This window comes from Panthera uncia, chromosome D1, assembly GCF_023721935.1.
Source record: "Panthera uncia isolate 11264 chromosome D1, Puncia_PCG_1.0, whole genome shotgun sequence".
Taxonomy (NCBI): domain Eukaryota; kingdom Metazoa; phylum Chordata; class Mammalia; order Carnivora; family Felidae; genus Panthera; species Panthera uncia.
Genome location: NC_064808.1, coordinates 79,255,773 through 79,279,154, shown reverse-complemented (window position 1 = coordinate 79,279,154; position 23,382 = coordinate 79,255,773). Strand labels below are relative to the sequence as shown.

At 34.2% G+C, this 23,382-nt stretch overlaps 1 protein-coding gene across 3 annotated transcripts in view; it reads right to left on the bottom strand.

Moving 5' to 3' along the window:
* ARHGAP42 (Rho GTPase activating protein 42) overlaps window positions 1-23,382 on the bottom strand; it is a 313,165-nt gene that overhangs the window by 76,264 nt on the left and 213,519 nt on the right. For all 3 annotated transcript variants that reach the window (XM_049620615.1, XM_049620604.1, XM_049620596.1), the window contains 2 exons: window positions 11,888-11,998; window positions 1,543-1,647 (listed from right to left, as the gene is read on the bottom strand). In XM_049620615.1, coding sequence (XP_049476572.1) covers window positions 1,543-1,647; window positions 11,888-11,998 — 216 coding nt within the window. The remainder of the gene's footprint in view (window positions 1-1,542; window positions 1,648-11,887; window positions 11,999-23,382) is intronic.

Genomic DNA, 23,382 nt, shown 5'->3' with positions numbered 1-23,382 from the left:
GCATGTGTCCCTTCGAAACAGCATACCTGTATCCCTTGGATAAATACCTAGTAGTGCAATTGCTGGGTCTTGGATGTAAATTAAAAAGATAAATTAAATAAATTAAAAACAAAAAACAACAACAAAAAAACGAATGGGTTTCCTAGTTCTAACATCTTCTATTACAAAAAATAGTTTACTCACATTACAGCAAGTTTACTTAAGACATAGAAAGCTTAAAGCTTTTCTCTCTCTTTTGTATTCAGGCCACATTATTTCAATAATATGTTTGGAAGCAAGCAATATGTTTGGAAATATAAAAATTATCACCACCCAACTCTAAAATTTGTTATGGCCCATGATAAAATAATTGAATCCCAAAGTAAGTTAGGAAAATTTCTTGTCACTTTTGCTACTTTTTAAACTTTTTTTTTCAAATTCTTTTAAACATAAGGATCAGAAAAATTTCCAATTCTTTACATTCCTCTCTTGTTCTTGAATCGCAGGAATCTTAATAAAAATATTTTGGCCTTTATCATTTTCCCTTTTAGTATTTACGAAGAAGTCCAAATGCGTTCCATATTGAAAAACAATGAAATGGCTTGCATGTGAAACTGATTCTGCTAGAAAATCTAGATTAAAAAAAAAGCTAAAACCCAAAATATAAATTAAATAAATCCAATTACCTATTTCTCATGGGACATTCCAACTCCATAGTTCCATTTATTGAACATCTCCACAATGGCAAGAATAAGATAAGCAGTGAAAGACAAGCTTTTTACAGAAAAAGAAGTGAAAACTTTCCAAACTATTTTGGCTATAGAGTACTAGATTATCAGGGTTTCAGAAATAAGTTCATACATACAAAATTCTCAACAATTAGAACTTTCTTGGCAGGTTCAATAATCCAATAATGGATTGGATACGTTTTTGTATTTTTTTTTTAATGTAAGTGATGTTAATCATCTGCAAATCTGAATTTATATAACTATGAAACTGGACATTAAAAGGATTAGACAACTTACAAAATAAACTCTAACAAAAATATGATGTTTGTAAATAATTCTCAATTAAGCTTTAAAGCAATTATTATGAGTCCTTAAAAACCATATTCAAATTCAAATAAAAATATCATATTTGTTATATACAATTTGAGAGAGAAAAAGGACATTCCTTCAGTGCTTAAGTACAACCTCTTAAATTCACAAATATAGAAATGTTACCCTTTCAGAAAGTAAGACTTGCCAGAGGTCACTCAGTAAATCAATGAGAACACTGAATAAAGGCAAAAGTTTCCAACCTTCCAAGTATCTATTATGTATATCTCAGTAATATTTATTTCTATGAAACTTGCCAGCATAACTTTTTCTAACATATGATTAGCTCTTTCCTGGTATACTTTTAACCAGGAGCTAGAAAAAAATATTTTAATAAATTTATTAAATGGCTTTTCTAAATTAGGTAAATTTTTGACCTACTCCAAGGTTTGGCTGGATTATAATTAGTTTCCTTGTCATCATCTGATTCACTAAGTAGAGGCAGTAAAAATAGGTATAGTCTTACGTTCTGCAAGTTGAACTGAAGCTGTTGCTTATATGGTGCAAATTCTTGGGCGAGTTCGTATCCCTCGTGGTAAAAAGTAAATAAACCCTGCAAGAATGACAAAAGCTGCAAACACAGAGAAATGAAAGAAACTATGAAAATATGTTTTAAAAAAAGATGACCATCAAACATAATAAATTGGGAAATTATATTTCATTCTAATTCCTCAACCTAATAAATTTTCAACTCCCTTTGTTTGGCAAGCAGAAACTAGAGTTATGAATTTGAAACAAACCACAAAAGCTAATTTTTACTTCATTTTTGGTAAACAGTGACTGGGACAGTTGTTCTATTAACTATTCTACTATTCAAATGCATTGAAGAAATATCCAGGACAGACCATTAGGATAAAAGCCAAAGTGACATAGTTCCTACCTTAGAAGAGCTTCTAACCCAAACAGAGAGATAAACATGTGCAGATGTGAGGAAGACAAACCAGCAAATTGGAGATAAGGAGTACCCAAGGGAAGGAATAAGAATTTGGCCAGATAAAATTAAGAAAAATTTCTCAAGGTGGCAGTACTGATGTGGGTATTAAATAGACAACATTTCAGCAAGTAGTAAGAAGAACTGAAATCAGAGGGAAGAGTTGAGCAACAACCTGGAACTGGATACAGATCTTTCATTAAAGAATTAGAGTAAAATCCTCTTTAGGAAACCACAATGTTTATTATCCTAACCTTCCAATCCCAAACTCATATGTACTTATTTATTAGGGTCTAATTCATAAAGCAAGAGTAGTTCTCCATTACAGGACATGGTTGTTTACCAAGAGTAATTACAACTGAAACATTATTAACTTTCTTCATTTAATTCACTGGGATTTTTATTACAAACTTCTCCACCAATTTGATCTCTTCCTACAATAAAGTTAGAAAATACTTTTGAGAAATAATGCTTTTTAAAAATTTTTTAATGTTTATTTAATTTTGAGAGAGAGACAGAGTGTGAGTGGGGAGGGGCAGAGAGAGAGGGAGACACAGAATCTGAAGCAGGCTCCTGGCTCTGAGCTGTCAGCACAGAGCCCGATGAGGGGCTCGAACCCATGAACTGTGATATTATGCCCTGAACTGAAGTCAGACACTTAACCAACTGAGTCACCCAGGCGCCCCATGTTTTTTTTTTTTTTTTAATTCAAACAGCATATTATGTCGGTAAGCTATTATTTTGAACTAAAGAAGAAATACAGTTTGAAATTTTGATATGTGAATAAACACCCCACCATTTCCTATGTCTGGGGATTTGGCGTAAGCACCAAGTGGTATATGTGTTATAATTTCCAAGAAATAACTACTGGTTCTATCTGAAAACAAGGACTTAATGCTTTTCTTCCTATAGCAAGTCAACTTCTTACTAAGTTATGCTCATGTCAGAAAGCAAGTACTTTCAAATTGGTTTTAAGTTGTTATATTTTAAAGACTTCCTTTCTCTTGTTTAACAATTCCTGATGTCAAAATGTATTGTTTTCCAATTTTAGAATTATTTTACACTGTCAATTATATATCAACAGATAATTACTATCAAAACTAAATACTCAATAGATTATCCTTTGCTAAAATGATGTAGATATGCTGAAATATCCAATATATAGTGTGCACATATTGTGGCCTAATTAAAAAGAACTGTATCTTAAAATAGGGTTAAGAATATCTTTAATTTTTTGAGATTTGGATATACAGATTTGTAAGTTTTCAGAGACAAATAAGAAGTATACTTCTTTTGAAGTATATACTTTTGAAGTATATAGAAAATTAGTCTTTTAAATTTTAAATATATGAATAATAGTTTATGAAGTAGTTTGAAGGAGTATTATTTCATGTTTTAATGTCTACAATTGGTCTCCAATTAAACTATCTTATTAGCTACACGCCATACAAGGAAGATGCTATTCTAATATTATCCTAAGTATACAGAATTTAATTAAACTTATAAAGAAGATAAGAATACCTATAGAAAGTATTCCTATAAAACATCAAATTCCCCAAGATCTGTCTAAATAAATAAACATATTGGCATATTCTAGCAGAATTCAGATTTGCTCAGTAGCAGACAATACATGCTAAGCATCCCCTAGGGAAACAACAGTTTGGAGGGAGATACAAAAAAATTATCTACAAAGACCCACCCACCTTTTCCTTTTGTTCCACACCTACTTTGCAAGCATTTTTTGTGAAAGTTTAAAGACCACATGTATGGGGCGCCTGGGTGGCGCAGTCGGTTAAGCGTCCGACTTCAGCCAGGTCACGATCTCGCGGTCTGTGAGTTCGAGCCCCGCGTCAGGCTCTGGGCTGATGGCTCGGAGCCTGGAGCCTGTTTCCGATTCTGTGTCTCCCTCTCTCTCTGCCCCTCCCCCGTTCATGCTCTGTCTCTCTCTGTCCCAAAAATAAATAAAAAAAAAGTTGAAAAAAATAAAATAAAGACCACATGTATGAAATAACTGCCACTAGATGGCAGTAGAGTCAAACTTTTTAAGGCTTGAATAACTACTAGTTTATTTTATCCTCAACAGATTCCATGAGACTAAATTAAGGTAACTTAATAGGACAGCCTAAAAAGCTTAAGAATTCCATTTCCTATATGCTGTTTTCTGTGTTCAATTGGACTGAGTGGGTGGAGCAGTGTGGGAAAGATTACTGTCTCAGCTTACCTTAAAGTAAACCTGAACTTTAAAATAATAATAACTAAAAACTACTGAAGAGATAGATTAGGTTTTCATATTAAATCACTTTTATCACCAGAAAAGCTTTACATAGCACTTTATTATTCCCAAGGATTTTAGAATCAAATAACTATTTGCGACTCCAATAACCTGACCAAATATAAATGTTGACACTACATTTACAGATAATCATTTAGCAAAAATCACTGCAAGACAGCAAAGGAAAAACATTCATAATTCCCCATCCCATCAATCACCAGGTTTCAAGTCTTAAGGACCCACAGTTATCACTGATACTGTGAATGGAAAAGAAAAGTAAGAAAAGGGGCTGGGGCTAGCATGGGAGTGAGGAGAAGAGCCCTGAAGCAACTGATGCAGTAATTCCTGGACTGTTGCTAAATAAGAAGAACTGAGATGTAAAGACTCTTATAATGTGATCCATTCCTTATCTCCTAAGAAGTTGATCACTGAAAATCCTAGGGAATCCACTAACGAAACTACTAGAACTGATAAACAAGTTCAGCAACACTGCAGGATACAAGATCAATATATAAAAATCAACTTTATTTCTATATACTCGGAGTGAATAATCTGAAAATGAAATTAAAGAATCCCATTCATGATAGTTTAAAAAGAATAAAATACCAAAGAATAATTTTTAAGTATAAATTTATAACTTGAAAAGTGTAAAACACTGTTTAAGGAATTAAAGACAGTTTAAATAAAAGGCAAATACTTCATGTTCATTAATCAGAAGATTTAATACTGTTAACATGGCAATACTCCCCAAATGATGTGTAGATTTAATGCAATCCCTATGAGAAGCCTAGCTGACTTCTTTATAGTAAGAAGTGACAAGCTGATGCTAAAATTCATATGGAATTGCAAGGAACCCAGACCATCAAAACAATCTTGAAAAAGAAGAACAAAGTATTTAGACTCACACTTCTCAATTTCAAAACTTAATGCAAAGCAATGGTAATCAATATAGTGTGATACTGGCACAAGTATAGACATTAAATCAATGAAAAAGAATTGAGAATTTAGAAATAAGCCCACATATCAAGGTCAACTTATTTTCAACAAGGACAACAAGACCATTCAAGGGATAAAGAATAGTCTTTTCAGCAAATGTTTCTTGGACCACTGGATAACCATATGCAAAAGAATGAAGTTGGAACCTTACTTCACACCATACAAAAGTTAACTTGAGATGACTTAATTGTATGGTATGTGAAATACATCCCAATTAAGGCTACTTTAAAAAAATAAAATTTACTTCAGAATACTGAATTTACACAGAATACTATAATGCAGTGAAAGAAATCCAAATCTAATATAAAAACCTCTACATTTGGCGACTGGAAACTCTATGATTGGCAACATAGGGCAAAGGCATCAATTTTCATCCAAGTATCCAGCCTGTGAATTATTAAACTTGTACTTTCTGCTATTCCTTATTCAGAGGAAACAGAGATAAATATCTTAGATGACAGTCTCAAAATAACTATTAAGTGCTTTAAGTTTAATACTTAGATATTCAGAGTAATTTATTGAATGGAAATGAAACAGTATAAAAATATAATCAAATAAACAACAGGTGCTGGTGAGGAATCAAAGAAAGGGGAAGCCTTTTACACTGCTAGTGAGAATGTTAAACTGGTGCAGCCACTCTGGAAAATAGTATGCAGGTCTCTCATAAAGTTAAAAATGGAGCTACCCTATAATCCTATTCACTATGTAACTGCTTTTGCAGTAAATTCTATTCACTATCTAACTGCTTTTGCAAATTGGAAATTTTCAGTAGCAGTAGCCAGAACTAAATCCAAGGACCAATACAGATTTTAAGATAGGTTGGCTTTATTGTTTCAATTTTATAGAATAACTGTATTTAGGTTTTTAGCAAATTTAACCCTCAGGCCTACAAAGTTTTGAAAAAATAAATGACATTGTCTTATTTGCTCACTATAATTTACCCGAAGTTAAATTTTATATATTAAAGCTAATGTATATTGAAAACGCAAAAAGGTTTTACTTTCAAGACTGCAGGTCTATATATTATCTGACTTTAATTTAGTACGTAATATTTAGTAATTTAATTAATTTAATTATTCAAACTTTAGACAACCCAAGAAGTATTTTCTAGTATACTTCATGATATAATAAGCTTATTAGGCAGATTAAGTGAAATTTTCTTTAGCAAGAGATTTAAAATTAAAGTTAGGAGACTCAGGACAGAATATCAAAAACAGTATTTTTAGTTTACACATAATGGTTTATTTTTTATCATTTTAAAAAATATTTGCTTATATTAGAAAGAGAGACTGTGTGTGCCTAGTGGGGCAGGAGCAGAGAGAGAGGGAGACAAAGAATCTCAAGCAGGCTCCATACTATCAGCACAGAGCCAGACACAGGGCTCAAACTCACAAACTGTGAGATAATGACCTGAGCCTAAATCAAATGTCAGATGCCTAACCGACTGAGCCACCCGAGGTGGCCCAATAATGGTTTATTTTCATTTTTCATATTTTAAATATAATACAAAAAGACTAAAATGAAGTCTAAAAAGAATAATAAAAACATACAGCATTTGGATGTGTATTTTTTAAAAAGCATATTAAAATTAAAAAAATGTGCTTTTGAAAAAGTTCTATCTGGCCTTGAAGTCACACTAAAAAACTCGTTAATATTATTTTTGTATCTAATGCTAATAGTCAATGTGAAAGCTCCATACCAGCTGAAAACTTACTGATGCTAATGATGCACCAGGCACTTGCTCTGTATGTTACCTGTATTGGTTGCGCCTTACCACAATCCTGGAATCTACAATTTTTTATTTCCAATTTACAGATAAAAACCTAAGGTACACAGAGTGAAAAACAAGCCAGATTTATACAGCTGTTAAGACTGGAGCCAAATTCCATCTTAATGCCTCTCAGCCATTATACTTGTCTGTCAATTAATGAAAAGGGTGGGTCAACTGCAGCCAAGGGGAGGGGGCAACTTTTTAAAAAAGATGATTAAAAAAGGATGGAAGAATGAATAAATGCACAATTATGTACATTGATTCAAGCACCTTTACCAAAGTAAAGATCAATCTCCTATTTTCAAGGAATTAAAATACTTGCTTTACAATACAATGTTTTGTAGTCATATATTTTATTTGGTCAGAGCAAGTGTTAAGGAAGGACTAATTTTTGTAATCAGGTAACTTACAACACAGTAAGTTGATACTATACAGGACATCAGCTTTGGGTTCTGGATTCCTGTGTCTCCCTCTCTTTAAGTTTGTGACCTCAGGCAACTAACAGTCTTTCTGTGACTTAATTTCCTCATCTGGAAAAATAACAACTACCTAATAATAAAGCTATCTTGTGGGTCATGTGAAATAACACAGAGAAAACACATTACACATAGTAGTTGCCCACAAAACTTTAGTTCCAGCTAAGTTTGCAAAAGAATGTAATCAAAACATACACAAACTGCAGCTGAATGAACCATAAGGGAGTTAAGTCATAAAAAGATTCTTTGGGCTTCTGAGCCACAAACTTTCCTGTACCACAATGTATTTCAAATACACCAGGGCTCAACTCTCTGAGGTAAGCTGTTCATGATCAGCATACTTCAGAAGCTTTTCCCTCTAATCTCTCAAAATTCTCATAAGCTCCAAGCAACTCTGAGAAGAAGGAGGATCTTAAGAACAAGATTCAGGAGATGATGTTTTTCTCTCTCTGATCTTTTCCTCCCATTCTAGACCTGAACTCACATATCATGCTGCCAAATCTGAAAGGACTTTTTTTAGCACTGTTTCACAGAAACATAATGTGAATAAATGCAAACCAATGTGAAAATTTAAGTTTCCTAGTAGCCACATAAACAAATCAAAACAAAACAAAACAAATAACAAAAAACAAAAACACAAACTTGGGACACCTGGGTGGCTCAGTCGGTTAAGCATCCGACTTTGGCTCAGGTCATGATTTCACGGTTTGTGAGTTTGAGCCCCGTGTCGGGCTCTGTGCTATCAGTTCAGAACCTGGAGCTTGCTTCAGATTCTGTGTCTCCCTCTTTCTCTGTCCCTCCCCCACTTACACTCTGTCTCTCAAAAAATGAATAAACGGTAAAAATTAAAAAAAAAACACAAACTTTTAAACCAAGTGAAATTTAATATGTTGTTTAACACAATTTATCCAATATATTATCATGTCAATATTTAAGCAATATAAAAGCTATTTTAATGAGATAGTTTATATACTTTTTTGTACCAAACCTTTGTAATCTAGTAGGTGTTTCCTATTTACCACCCACCTTATTCTAGACTTTCATTTTGAATGTCTGATAGCCATATGTGGCTATTTGCTACCACACTAAATAGTGTTAACTACGCTACTACAATCACCTTCTATGTAAGATATATAAATGGGGGGGGAAACCCCAGTTAACTATAATCACTTTCAATGTAAGATATATAAATGGGGGGGGGTGACCATTAAAATTATATACCTAATGAATACTGAATTTAAAAAGCTTACTTTCTGGGGGCGCCTGGGTGGCTCAGTCGGTTAGGCGTCTGACTTCAGCTCAGGTCACGATCTCGCGGTCCGCGAGTTCGAGCCCCGCGTTGGGCTCTGGGCTGATGGCTCAGAGCCTGGAGCCTGCTTCTGATTCTGTGTCTCCCTCTCTCTCTGCCCCTCCCCTGTTCATGCCCTGTCTCTCTCTGTCTCAAAAATAAATAAACGTTAAAAAAATTTTTTTTAAATAAAAAGCTTACTTTCTGTATACTGTTAAAATAATTACATAGTTTAATAAAAAAACATAAATGCCCCCTGTTTTTCTATGTATTTGAACCAGCTTTTCCTTGAAATAATGACACTGTAGGAATATTTATTTCTAACACAGTGGTGTCCCACTTAGCTGAGGTTTTGCTTTCTGTAGTTTAGTTGCCCATAGTCAACTATAGTGCAAAAGCAGATAATCTCCCTTTTGACATTATTGTTATGTCTGTAGTAGCTTAACACTTGGACAGTGAAAGAAACAATCAACAAAACTAAAAGGCAACTTATGGAATAGGAGAAGATATTTGCAAATGACATGTCAGATACAGGGCTGGTATCCAGAATCTGTAAAGAATTTAATCAAACTCAACACCCAAAAAATAAATAATCCAGTTAAGAAATGGGGAGAAGACTTGAATAGATCTTTCTCCAAAGAAGACATACAAATGGTTAAAAGACACATGAAAAACTTCTCAATATCACTCATCATCAGGTAAATATAAATCAAAACTGCAATGAGCTATCACCTCAAACCTGTAAGAATGGCTAAAATTAACAACACAAGAAATAACAGGTGTTGGTGAGGATTCAGAGAAAGGGGAGCCCTCTTACACTGTTGGTGGGTCTGCAAACGGTGCAACCACTCTGGAAAACAGCATGGAGGTTCCTCAAAAAGTTAAAAATAGAACCACCCTACAATCCAGCACTTACACTACTAAGTATTTATCCAAAGGATATAAAAGTACTGACTCGAAGGGGCACATTCATCCCAATGTTTTATAGCATCACTATCAACAATAGCCAAACTATGGACAGAGCCCAAATGTCCATCGACTGATAAATGGATAAAGAAGATGTGGGGTGTGTGTGTGTGTGTGTGTATATATATATATATATATATATATATATACACACATATATGTGTATATGTGTGTATGTATATGTGTATATATATACATACATGCACACACATGTGGTATTATATATATGCATATATCTGTATATACATATCCATATACAAACATATATATGTGTATATATACACACACATTATATATATATAATGCAATATTATTCAGCCATCAAAAAGAATGAAATCTTGCCATTTACAACAACATGGATGGAACTAGAGTGTACTATGCTAGGTAAAATCAGTCAGAAAAAAACAAATACCATATGATTTCAGTCATATGCAGAATTTAAGAAAGAAAATAGATGAACATAGGGGAAGGGAAGGAAAAACAAAATAAGATAAAAGAGAGGAAGGCAAAACATAATAGTCTCTTAACTATAGAGAACAAATTGAGGGTTGCTGGAGGGGAGGTGGATAAAGAGATGGGCTAAATGAGAAGGGAATAGGAATTTTAAATATTTGTCATCTTCCCAAACTGGTGGTTGTTAGGCTGCCTAGATCTCAATGAGCCACAGATAAGCCTTAGAAGGTCCCTTAAGTCATATAAAATTTAATAAGATACCCAAAACATCTACTAAATAAGAGGTTACTAACTCATTCTAAGGGATTTAAGGACTTAGCTGTTTGTTTGAAAAAACAGAACTTGTAGTTAAGACTGTTATCCCAAATAAAAGGTAAAAATTAAATTCCTGAGCCTGTGTTGTGGTCTTCAGTTCCTTAAATTTGTCTGGCTGAAGGTTTAGTCTTACAAGCTTGCCAAGTGCCCAGTTTATAGGAAAGAGTGAGGTAGTTTCAGCTGAAGAGAGAAAATGAAACAGAAGTGGCTGATAGCCAGGCAGGGTCTAAGAACTTTTCCCAGGCTCTGCTCTGCCTCTGTTTCCCATCATCCTTAGGGAATCATTAATGGTTTCCCCACAAGAAATGAATTTCATCAAATATATTTTAAAATGTGTATTATTTTTCCTTTTCCTCACTATCTCCCCTTAAACAGGAACAGGTATTTTATTACTTAACTATAAACACATTTTTAAAAAACTGACATAGGAAGAAAAATATGGATTAAATAATCATTTAGATTACCTATGTATTTAACTATTGCTCCTCTCATGGGAATTGACATTATATATTAACTGAAGATCATCTTGACTTCTAGAACTTACCTTTACTCACCACAGATGATGCTTTATGAAGACACCTACTCAGGCAATATTATAACATATTATGGTATAACTTGGGGGAAAAATGCTAAGAAAATGAAGTAAATTTATAAAGACCAGCTACCTGTTTTTTCCTGTACTGCAATTTATATTAAGGAATCCATTAATTTTTACATTACCTCATAGGAAAGTCAGGCAGATCCCAGACTTTCAGGGAAGTGGAATGAAACAAAGGGAGAAATATATCCTTATGTTTTTTCCTTTCACCTAAAGGTTTAGTAAATAGGTCACTTTAGTGGTGAGCTATATTTACTTAGGTATATATAATGTAAGTCCTTTTAATCTTTTAATTTTTCTATTAATAAACTATTTTAAGAGCAGTCTTAGGTTTATTTAAAAATTGAGTACAGACTATAAAGAGATCTCATATATTCCTTCAACCTCCACCCACACACCCTAATTATTATCATCTTGTATTAGCATGCTACATTTGTTACAATGATAACCAAATATTGATACGTTATTACTAACATCCATATTTTACATTAGGGTTTACCTTGTTCATTGTATATTCTGTAGGTTTTGACAAATGTATAATGACATGTATCCACTATTACAGTATCATATAGAATAGTTCCATTGCCCTAATAGTGCCCTGAACTCCACCTATTTTCCCTCCTCTATTCCTCCCTTCCTTTTTGTTCTTTTTTAAAAAAAATCACAATTTTCAACAGAAAAACATTGCCATTTCTTTCCATACGGTATGTTAGAACTACTGTTTTGTAGGGAAACTGAAACTTACCGGTTCAACAAATTCAAACTTCTTTTTTTCTTGAACCTCTTGAATTTTAAAGACATATTCTAGTGATGCTTCATAAAAATTTTGATGCTCTCGGTCAATCAGTGTATCTGCCTAAGGAGTAAAAAAAGGCAAGTCATGACACAAAGTAATTATTGATGGCTCTATGTAGAAAAAGTCTCAAATCCTATTCTACTCCAATATCTCTATTAAAAGTTAAGTGCTACAAAAAGTTTTAATATAGCAATTCTATTATTATGTTTTGGGCATACAGAAACTAGGAAAACATAGTCCTTGCCCACCAGAGTTTACAGGACATGGAGTATGAAGGGGCAGCAGGGAGTAAGTGTACCACATTCAGTACAAAAAATATGAAAAGGCATCTAAATGTATATGAAAATCTATGGGATCATAGGAAAAGAAACTAGACTCAGGAAGAAAATGGTGGTATGAGTTGGATCTTAAGATGAACAACTGGCAGTCAAAGATGAAAAAGTAAAGAGGCATGAAAGAGACTGACAGAGTTTGGCTGCAGAGTAAAAAGTGGAGGACAGGACGGTTAAGTAAGGTTGGCATCATACTTTAAAAAATCTTGGATGCTATGTAACAAATTTTGGATTTTAACTGAGGGAGAATCATTTGAGAATATTCAGCAGAGTCATATCATTAGGTAAACTCTTAGAAAGGGAATACACGTAGCAGAGGCAAAAAAAAATTCAATGGTTCTAAAATAGTGAACGATGCTCCATCAATGATATGCACATTTATTATTTATAACTGAAATAAGGTTCTACTGATAAAGCGTGAGAAAGTGTTATTGAGATAATTTTTTTTTTATGTTGCCCTCCTCTATGCTCACTATCATCTTCTGATGTCCTCTTTAAAACTGACGTTGGTTTACTAGTATAAGCATGATTTTACTTTTCTTTTCCAGTTTTGCACTCCTACCTGCCAGCTGAGATTACTAAAAGCAGATGAAAAGAATGGGCTCTCTGGAGTACTAAGTATCCACCAACAATAATTTGGGAGCAGAAAATTGCTTTTTGGATCCATTTAACAATGCTAATTTCACATAAAGAAGCTTTAAAAGAGAGAAAATCAGGTTTGCTGGCTTGGGCATCATAGCATCTTAAAATTTCATTTGAAACACTTTTAATAATAATTACATTTATTTGCTATAAATCTATTTATATAAATAAAAAATAGCCCGATATTATTAGCAACTCATTTTAGGTATTTTTAAAGTTGAGAATTCCAAGTTCCCGAACTAATATATAAAAAGAACATATAAATCAGGTAGGAAATTTGGACCAGAAACTTCTCAGCTCCCAGAAGACTGTTTAGGTATCAGCATTTCATACAAATCATTATATTTTCTTATGACTGTTTCAAGGAACACGGTATTTACAGACTCAATGGTAAGGAGGTATATAGGTGGTGGTATGCTAATCAATGTTTAACAACTGGCTCTCTGGTGGGCATACCTGATTTGTAGTATTTGCTGGTTTCAATGGTGTATATTTCCCAAATAGCCAATTCCAAACCACAAACCCAGCATCACTGAATGTGAGAGTTGGAGAGAGATGGGAAAATCAGCTCTCCAAAGGAACGCTCCAGTACAGCACGGGATGTAAAGGATGTGAGAATAATTTCAGTCTCAGAGATAACATTCCATTCCACAAGTTACCTCTGAAGCTTTTATTTACTTTAAAAAATGACATTGCTTATATTGACTAGCACATAAGAACAAACTATAGAGACTACTAGACACCTTTAGAGCTTAAGATGGCTATTTGTGGTCAACAAAGCTGTGAAGATGGCACAGTAGTCCTGAATGTTCTCCACTGAAAGGCCTGTTTACAAGGCTAGTCCTTGCTGGTATCTGGGAAAATGGATTTCAGGAGGGTACCTACCACCCTAAATGGTAAGAGTAGCTCACTGTTCCTAAATTGTGCCAACAATATGATTTATTTTGAACACCTGCTTTCCTTCTGGGAGTCCGGAATTTAAGGATATGACACACAGAGAGTACCTATGTGAGGAGCCCCCAATTAAAACCACGGACACTCAGTCTATGAGTTTCTTTCTAATAGACAACATTTTACACGTGTTGTCACAACTTATGGCTGGGGGAATTAAACATGCTCTATCTGTCTCCACTGAAAGAGGACTCTTGTAAGTTTGTGCCTGCTTTCCCCCAGACTTCATTCTATGCATCTTCCGCTGATTTTTCATTATATCCTCCTAGCAAATCACCAAACCTAGGGGTGGTCTTGGGGACCCCTGACCTAAGAGCATTGTCATTTACTCAGAAACTTATTTGCCATGCACAATCCCATGTCATGAAAAGATGGGGGATGGGGGTGCAAGGAAGGATAAAAGAGAATAATGGATCTTACCATTTGCCGGTAATAGATGTTTTCCATCATCTCCAATCTAGACAACTATATTCAATATACAAAACCTGCTTTGAAAGGTCATCCAGATGGTACAGAGCTAAAGGAATACTGTACTTTATTACCTTTCCAGTACAAGATTTAGAAAGGCATTCTTTTACTTAAGGTGACTCCTTTTTGTACTTATGCTAATAGTGTGTGGTTCAGTAGAAGGCACTTTTGCTCATATATCCAGCAGCAACTTTTGCTTGATATTTTGTACTTGATAAGAAGGATAACCATACACTTTATTGTCCCAACTTTTATTTTATTTACTTATTTATTTTTATTTTTTTAAATCTTTATTTATTTTTGAGAGAGACAGAGAGAGAGAAAGAAAGCGGGGAGGGATATAGAGAGAGGGAGACACAGAATCTGAAGCAGGCTCCAGGCTCTGAGCTGTCAGCACAGAGCCTGATGCGGGGCTTGAACTCACAAGCTGTGAGATCATGACCTGAGCTGAAGTCAGATGCCCAACCCACTGAGCCACCCAGGTGCTCCTTGTCCCAACTTTTAAAACTAATAGGGAGCATTAGTAATATTCATGCCAGAACAATATGTATAAACTATTGTTTACTAGACAAAGGGGACAGTAAAGTCATTCTGTTAAAAAAAAAGTTAATTTCTTAAGAAAACCATATAGTTCTGCAGATACTTAAATTCTTCCTCAGATACAATAAGCTACTTATGTTAACTTAAGGCAAGAAAAAACTTGATGTGACATTTGTCGAATCACCCACAAAGAAGAAAGAATTTAAGCTGGACTCTGAAGAATGGAGGGGTTTACAGTAGGCAGAGATAAAAGGAGAACAGTTTAAGACAGGGAATATAGTCAAGAAAAGTTATGTTTCAGTAGACTGCAAGGTTTAGAATAATCAAATATGAGAGGTAAGGAGTAAGATAGCATGAGTGACAACTTCATCATATACACAGGGTAAAAGCTTGAGGAAGATGTTGATTTGTCAAAGTAGCATTTCAAGAAGATTAAAGTGGGGACAGTAGAATATATTGATTAAATGGCAAAGCTGGGTACATGTGATAGTAAAAGACTTCTAGGGGTAAAGGTGTTTATATATCCCAGTAAGAAAAAAAGAAGTTGAAAGATGTGGGTGTGAGAAGCAAGGAGGAGAAAAAGTCAAAGATAATTTTGATAAGAGATAATACCAGCACTAATAGAGAATTAAAGAAATGAAAATTAGGAGGAAATCTGAGAAAACCGTGATGTGAAATTTCACACATTCACTAAATGATAGTCTGAACCAGGAACCACCAGGCAATGCAGGTGGAGAGATATGATGAAATCATGACCCATGAGACATTCATTAAGATGTTACAGAGAGTATGGAAGAAGAGATTTCAGGGACACACACTCTATAACAATAGAGGCATAATGGTAGATCTAAGGAAGTCCTTTCATTTAGGAGGTGGAGATAAGAGGAACCTGTTGAAAGACTATTTAGTGATACATGGAAAACCAAAAGTTTTTCTATGAGAAACTTTTTCTCCTATATTTTTTCCTCATTATGAAAGTAATATATATTCATTATTTGAAGCTTACTCATTATTCATTATTATAAATATAAAAATAAGAATTATAATCCTACTGTTAATATTTTTATATGGAACACACACCAACTTAAACAAACTGGATAATACTGTACATTCCAATGAGTATTTCTCAATGTATTTAAATAATTTGCAAATAAAACTTTTTACAGCCATATTACATTCCATTTTGGTGAAGCTATATTGGTATATTTACTCCAATCACTCATTTGTGCCATTTTCACATGTTTCTAAATTTTGCATTGTGAATAACTCTTGTATCAATATATTTATACAATTTATTTTTTTTGCTCATGTCTGATAATTCCTCTTAAGTAAATTCTGGCCAATAAAAATGATTTCAATTATCCTGTACATTTAAACTTTGTTGAAATAAGTTGCCAAATTTACTTCAGGATTGAATGAATGAGTTTATGTTCCCACCATAAAAGCAAAAGTGTACTCAGTTTCCCATACCTTCACTATGTATATTATCTTCTCATAAGTTACAATAATATCCTGCTGCATGTGACACTGAAACTTACAATACTTATTATGTGTTAATAATTGTAAGTTTCAGTGTCACATGCAGCAGGATATTATTGTAATTGTGATGCTTCTAAGCTTTGGTTTCCTTTTTCAAGTTTATGTTGGCTCTTCAGAGTCTTTTGTGGTTCCATACAAACTTTCAGATTATTTGTTCTAGTTCTGTGAAAAAATGTTGTTGGCATTTTGATAGGGATTGCACTGAATATGTAGATTTCTTTGGCTAGTATAGGCATTTTAATAATTGTTTTCCAGTCCATCAGCATGGAATGCCTTCACATTTTTTTCTGATCATCTTAAATTCCTATCATCAGTGTTTTTAGTTTTCAGAGTATATAGTATAGTCTTTCACCTCTTTGGTTAGGTTTATTCCTAGGTATCTTATTATTTTTGATGCAATTGTGAATGGGACTGTTTTCTTAATTCTTCTTTCTGCTTCTTCATTATTGTTGTGTAGAAATGCAACAGATTCCTATACATTGATTTTGTATCCTGAAACTTGACTCAGTTCATTTACCAGTTCTAGCAGTTGTTTGGGGAGTCTTCTGGGTTTTCAATATAGAGTATCATGTCACCTGTAAATATGAAAGTTTTACTTCTTCCTTACCAATTTGGATGCTTTTTATTTCTTTTTGTTGTCTGCTCTGGCTAGGACTACCAGTACTATATTGAATAAAACTGGTGAGACATACTTGTCTCATTTCTGATCTTAGAGGAAAAGCACTTAGTTTTTCCCCATTAAGGATGATGTTCACTGTGGGTTTTTCATATATGGCCTTTATTATATTGAGGTGTGTTCCTTCTAAACTCAGTTTGTTGAGGGTTTATTCCATGAATGGATATTGTACTTTGTCAAATGTTTCTTCTGTGTCCATTGATGATCATATGGTTCTTATCCCCTCTCTTATCAATGTGATGTATCATGTTGATTGATTTGTGAATACTGAACCACCATTTCATCATAGGAATAAACGTCACATAGTTGTGGTGAATGATTTTTTAATATACTGTTGAATTCTATTTGCTAGTATTTTCTTGAGAATTTTTACATGTATGTTCATCAGAGATATTGGCCTATAGTTCTCTTTTTTGTGTGTGATGTCTTTTTCTGGTTTTGGTATCAGGGTAATGCTTGCCTCTTACAATGAATTTGGAAGTCTTCCTTACCTTCTATTTTTTGGAATACTTTGAGAAGAATAGGTATTAATTTCATTAAATGATTGGTAGAATGTGCCTGTGAAGCCATCTGGTACTGACTTTTGGCTTGGGGAATTTTTTGATTATTGATTCAATTTGTTTGCTGATTATCAATCTGTTCAAATTTTCTATTTCTTCCTGGATCAGTTTTGGTAGGTTATATGGTTCTAAGACTTTATCCATTTCTTCCAGGTTGTCTAATTTGTTGGCATAGAGTTTTTCATAATATTCTCTTATTATTATTTGTACTTCTGTGGGGTCAGTTGTTATTTCCCCCCTCTCATTTGTGATTCTTTTGAGTACTTTCTCTTTTTTTCTTGATAAGTCAGGCTAGAGGCTTATCAATTTTATTTTTTATTTTTTTATTTTATTTTATTTTTTTTTAAAGAACCAGTTCCTGGTTTCATTGATCTGTTCTAGTGTTATTCTAGTTTCTACATCAGTTGCTTCCGTACTAGTCTTTATTATTTCTTTTCTTGTTGTGGTTCAGGGTTTGGTCTGTTGTCTATCACTAGCTCCTTTAGTTGTAATGTTAGGCAATGTTTTATTATCTCCTTTAGCTTGTATATCTGAGATATTTCTTGCTTCTTGAGGTCAGCCTCAAGAATTGCTATAAACTTCCCTCTTAGAACCACTGTTGCTGCATCCCAAAGGTTGTGAACTGTTATATTTTCATTTTCATTTGTTTCCATGTAATTTTTAAATTCTTCGTTGATTTCTTGGTCAACTCATTCATTATTTAATAGCATGTTACTTAACCATTAAGCATGTGTAGTCTTTCCAGATTTTTTCAAGTGGTTGACTTCTAGTTTCATAGTGTTGTAGTCTGAAAAAATGCATGGTATGACCACAATATTCTTGAATTTGTTGAGGCTTGTTGTGTGGCATAGTGTGTGATCTATTCTGGAGATTGTTCTATGTGCTCTCAAAAAGAATGAGAATACATATTCTCACATAAGAATTCTTTCTTTTCCAGTGAACATGGGTCATTCCCGTGAATAGATCACATATTGGGTCACAAATCAGCCCTCAAAAAGTACAAAAAAGTTGAGATCATATGCATGTTTTCAGACCACAATGCTATGAAACTTGAAGTCAACAACAAGAAAAAAATTGGAAAGACCGCAAATACATGGAAGTTGAAGAACATTCCATTAAAGAATGAACAGGTTAACCAGGAAATAAAAAACTGAGTAATAAAGTAACATGGAAGCAAACACAAATGAAAACATAACAGTCCAAAACCGCTGGGATGCAGCAAAGGCTGTCCTAAAAGGGAAGTTTATTGTAATACAGGCCTACCTCAAGAAGCAAGAAAGGTCTCAAATATACAACCTAACCTTACACATAAAGGAGCTAGGAAAGGAACAGCAAATAAGGCTTAAAGCCAGCAGATGGCAAATTATAAATACTAGAGCAGAAATAAACAATATACAAATAAAAAAAGTAGAACAGATCAATGAAATTAAGAGCTAGTTCTTTGAAAGAATTAATAAAATGGATAAACTCCTAGCTAGACTTATCAAAAAGAAAACAGAAAGGATCCAAAAAAATCACAAATGAAATGGGAGAGATCACAAGCAACACCACCGAAATACAATTATAAGAGAATACTATGAAAATTTATATGTCAGCCAACTGGGCAATCTGGAAGAAAAGAATAAATTTCTAGAAACATACAAACTACAAAAACGGAAACAGGAAGAAATAGAAAATTTGAATAGATCCATAACCAGCAAAGAAAAAGAATTGGTTATCAAAAATCTCCCAATGAACCAAAGTCCAGGGTTAGATGGGTTCCCAGGGGAATTCTACCAGACATTTAAACAAGGCTTGATACTTACTCTTCTCAAACTGTTCCAAAAAAAAAATAGAAATGGAAGGAAAACTTCTGAACTCATTCTACAAGGCCAGCATTACCTTGATTCCAAAACCAGACAAAGACTCCACTTTTTTTAAAAAAGGAGAATTACAGGCCAGTATGCTTAATAAACATGGATGCAAAAATTATCAACATGAGACTAGCAAATCAAATCCAACAGTACATACCAGTGGGATTTATTCCTGGGCTGCAGAGCTGGTTCAATAGGTACAAATCAATCAATGTGATACACCATATTAATAAAAGAAAGGAAAAGAACCATATGATCCACTCAAAAGATGCAGAAAAAGCATGTGACAAAATACAGCTTCCATTCTTGATAAAAACCTTCAACAAAGTAAGGATAGACGGGACATACCTCAACATCATAAAGTCCATATACAAAAGACCCACAGCTAATATCATCCTCAATGGGGAAAAACTGAAAGCCTTTCCACCATGGTCAAGAATGAGTGAAGGATCTCCATTCTCACCATTACATTTTAACATAGTACTGGAAGTCTTAGCCTCAGCAATCAGACAACAAAAAGAAATAAATCACATACAAATCAGCAAGGAAGAAGTCAAACTTTTACTATTTGCAAAAGACTCCACCAAAAAATTGTTAGAATACATGAATTCAGAAAAGTTGCAGGATATAAAATCAATGAGCAGAAATCTGTTGCATTTTTATACACTGATAATGAAGTAGCAGAAAAAGAAAGTGAGGAATCAACCCCCTTTTACAATTGCACCAAAAACGATAATATACCTAGGAATAAGCCTAACTAAAGAGGTAAAAGATCTGTACTCTGAAAACTATAGAAGACTTATGAAAGATATTGAAGGGGACACAAAGAAATGGAAAAGCATTCCATGCTCATGGATTGGAAGAAAAAACATTATTAAAGTTCTACACTACCCAAAGCAATCTACACATTTAATGCAATCCCTATCAAAATACCACCAGCATTCTTCATAAAGCTAGAACTAACAATCCAAAAATTTGTATGGAGCCAGAAAAGACCTCATATAGCCAAAGCAATTCTGAAAGTGAAAAACAAAACAAGAGGCATCACAATTCTGTATTTTAAGCTATATTACAAAGCTGCAGTCATCAAGACAGTAGGGTACTGGCGCAAAAACAGACATATAGATCAATGGAACAGAGTAAAAAACCCAGAAATTGATCCACAACTATACAGTCAACTCATCCTTGACAAAGCAGGAAAAAATATCCAATGGAAAAAAGTCTCTTCAACAAATGGTGTTGGGAAAACTAGACAGCAACATGCAGAAGAATGAAACTGGACCACTTTCTTACACTATACACAAAAATAAATTCAAAATGGATGAAAGACCTAAATGTGAGGCAGAAAACCATCAAAATCATAGAGGAGAGGTGCCTGGGTTGCTCAGTCAGTTAAGCGTCCAACTTCATCTCCAGTCATGCTCTCGTGGTTTGTGAGTTCAAGCCTCTGCTAACAGAGTCTGCTTGGGATTCTCTCTCTCTCCCTCTCTCTCTCTGCAACCCCCCCCACTCATGCACACTCTTTCTCTTTCTCTGTCTCTCAAAATAAATAAATAAACTTAAAAATATTTGTAGAGAAGAACATAGGCAGCAACCTCTTTGACCTCAGCTGGAGCAACTTCTAACTAGACACATAGCCAGGGGGAAGGGAAACAAAAGCAAAAATGAACTATTGGGACTTCAACAAGAGAAAAAGCTTCACCACAGCAAAGGAAACAATCAATAAACCTAAAAGGCAGCCTACGAAAATGGGAAAAGGTATTGGCAAATGACATATCAGATAAAGGATTAGTATCTAAAATCTATAAAGAATTTATCAAACTCAACAACCAAAATATAAGTAATCTAGTTAAGAAATGGGCAGAAGACATGAATAGACACTTTTCCAAAGAAGACTTCCAGATGGTTGGCTAACAGACACATGAAAAGGTGCTCAACTTCACTCATCATTAGGGAAATACCAATCAAAACCACAAAGAGCTATCACTTCACACCTGTCAGAATGGCTAAAATTAATAACACAAGAAACAACAGGTGTTGGCAACAATACAAAGAAAGGGGAACCCTCTTAAATTGTTGGTGGGAATGCAAACTGGTGCAGCCACTCTGAAAAACAGTATGGAGGTTCCCCAAAAAGTTAAAAATAGAACTATCCTATAATCCAGCAATTGCACGACTAGGTATTTACCCAAAGGATACAAAAATGCTGATGTGAAGGGGTACATGTACCCTGATGTTTATACCAGCATTATCAACAATAGCCAAACTACGGAGCAAGCACAAATGTCCATTGACTGATGGATGGAAAAAGAGATGTGGTGTGTGTGTTTATATATATATGGAATATTATTCTTTCATCAAAAAAGAATGAAATCTCGCCATTTGCAACAATGTAGATGAAGCTAGAGTGTATTACGCTAAGTGAAATAAGTCAGAGAAAGACAAATACCATATGATTTCACTCATATGTGGAATTTAAGAAGGAAAACAGATGAACATATGGAGGGCAAGAAAAAGAGAACAAGGGAACAAACCATAAGACACTATTAAAGATAGAGAACAAAGTGAGGTTTGATGGAGGGAGGTGGGTGGGGGATGGGCTAGATGGGTGATGGGTATTAAGGAGGGCACTTGTTATGATGAGCACTGGGTGTTGTATGTTAAGTGATGAATCACTGAATTCTACTCCTGAAACCAATATTGTACTGTATGTTAACTAGAATTAAATAAAAATTTGAAGTTAAAAAAAAAAAAAAGAATAGCATGTGTATTCTGCTGTTTTAAGACGGAATGTTCTGAATGTATCTGAGAAATCCATCTGGTCCAGTGTGTCATTCAAAGCCATTCTTTCCTCATTGATTTTCTGTTTAGATCGTATCACCATTGATGTAAGTAGGGTATTAAAATCCCCCACTATTGGGATCAATTAATTCCTTTGTGTTTGTTATTAATTCCTTTATGTATTTGGATGCTCCCATGTTAGGCACATAACTATCATCTTCTTATTGGACTGTCCTCTTTATTATTATGTAATATCTTTCTTTGTCTCTTATTAGTCTTTGTTTTAAAGTTTACTTTGTCTGATATAAGTATTGGTACTTCAGGGGCGCCTGGGTGGCTAGGTCGGTTAAATGTCCAACTTTGGCTCAAGTCATGATCTCATGGTTTGTGGGTTCGAGCTGCACATTGGACTCTGTGTAGACAGGTCAGAACCTGGAGCCTGCTTCAGATTCTCCCTCTCTCTCTGCCCCTTCCTCCACTCACACTCTGTCTCTATCTCTACAAAAGGAAATAAAAAAAATTTAAGTATTGGTACTTCAGCTTTCTTTTGACATCCATTTGCAGGATAAATGTTTCTCCAACCCCTCACTTTCAATTGCAAGTATCCTTAGGTCTAAAATGAGTCTCTTATAGGCAACATATAGATGGGCCTTGCTACTTTATCCATTCTGTTGCACTATGTCTTCTGATTGGAGCATTTAGTCCATTTTACCTTGAAACTATTTATAGATATGTATTTATTGCTATTTTATTACCTGTTTTATGGTTGTTTCTGAAGATTTTCTCGGATCCTTTGTCTTTCTCACTTTCATGGTTTGCTGGTTTTCTTTAGTGATATATTTGGATTTCTTTCTCTTTATTCCTTGCATATTTATTAGTGGTTTTGATTTGTGGTTACCATTAGGCTTATATATAACATTTTCTGCATATAGCAGCCTGTATTAAGATGATGATCATTTAAATTTGAACTCACTGTTTACTCCTCCCCTCCCCATGTTTTAGGTATATGGTGTCATATTTTACAACCTTCAATTTTATCAGTCCTTGACTGAAACTTTATAAAAATACTCATTTTTACTGCTTTTTTGTTTCCTTACTTCAT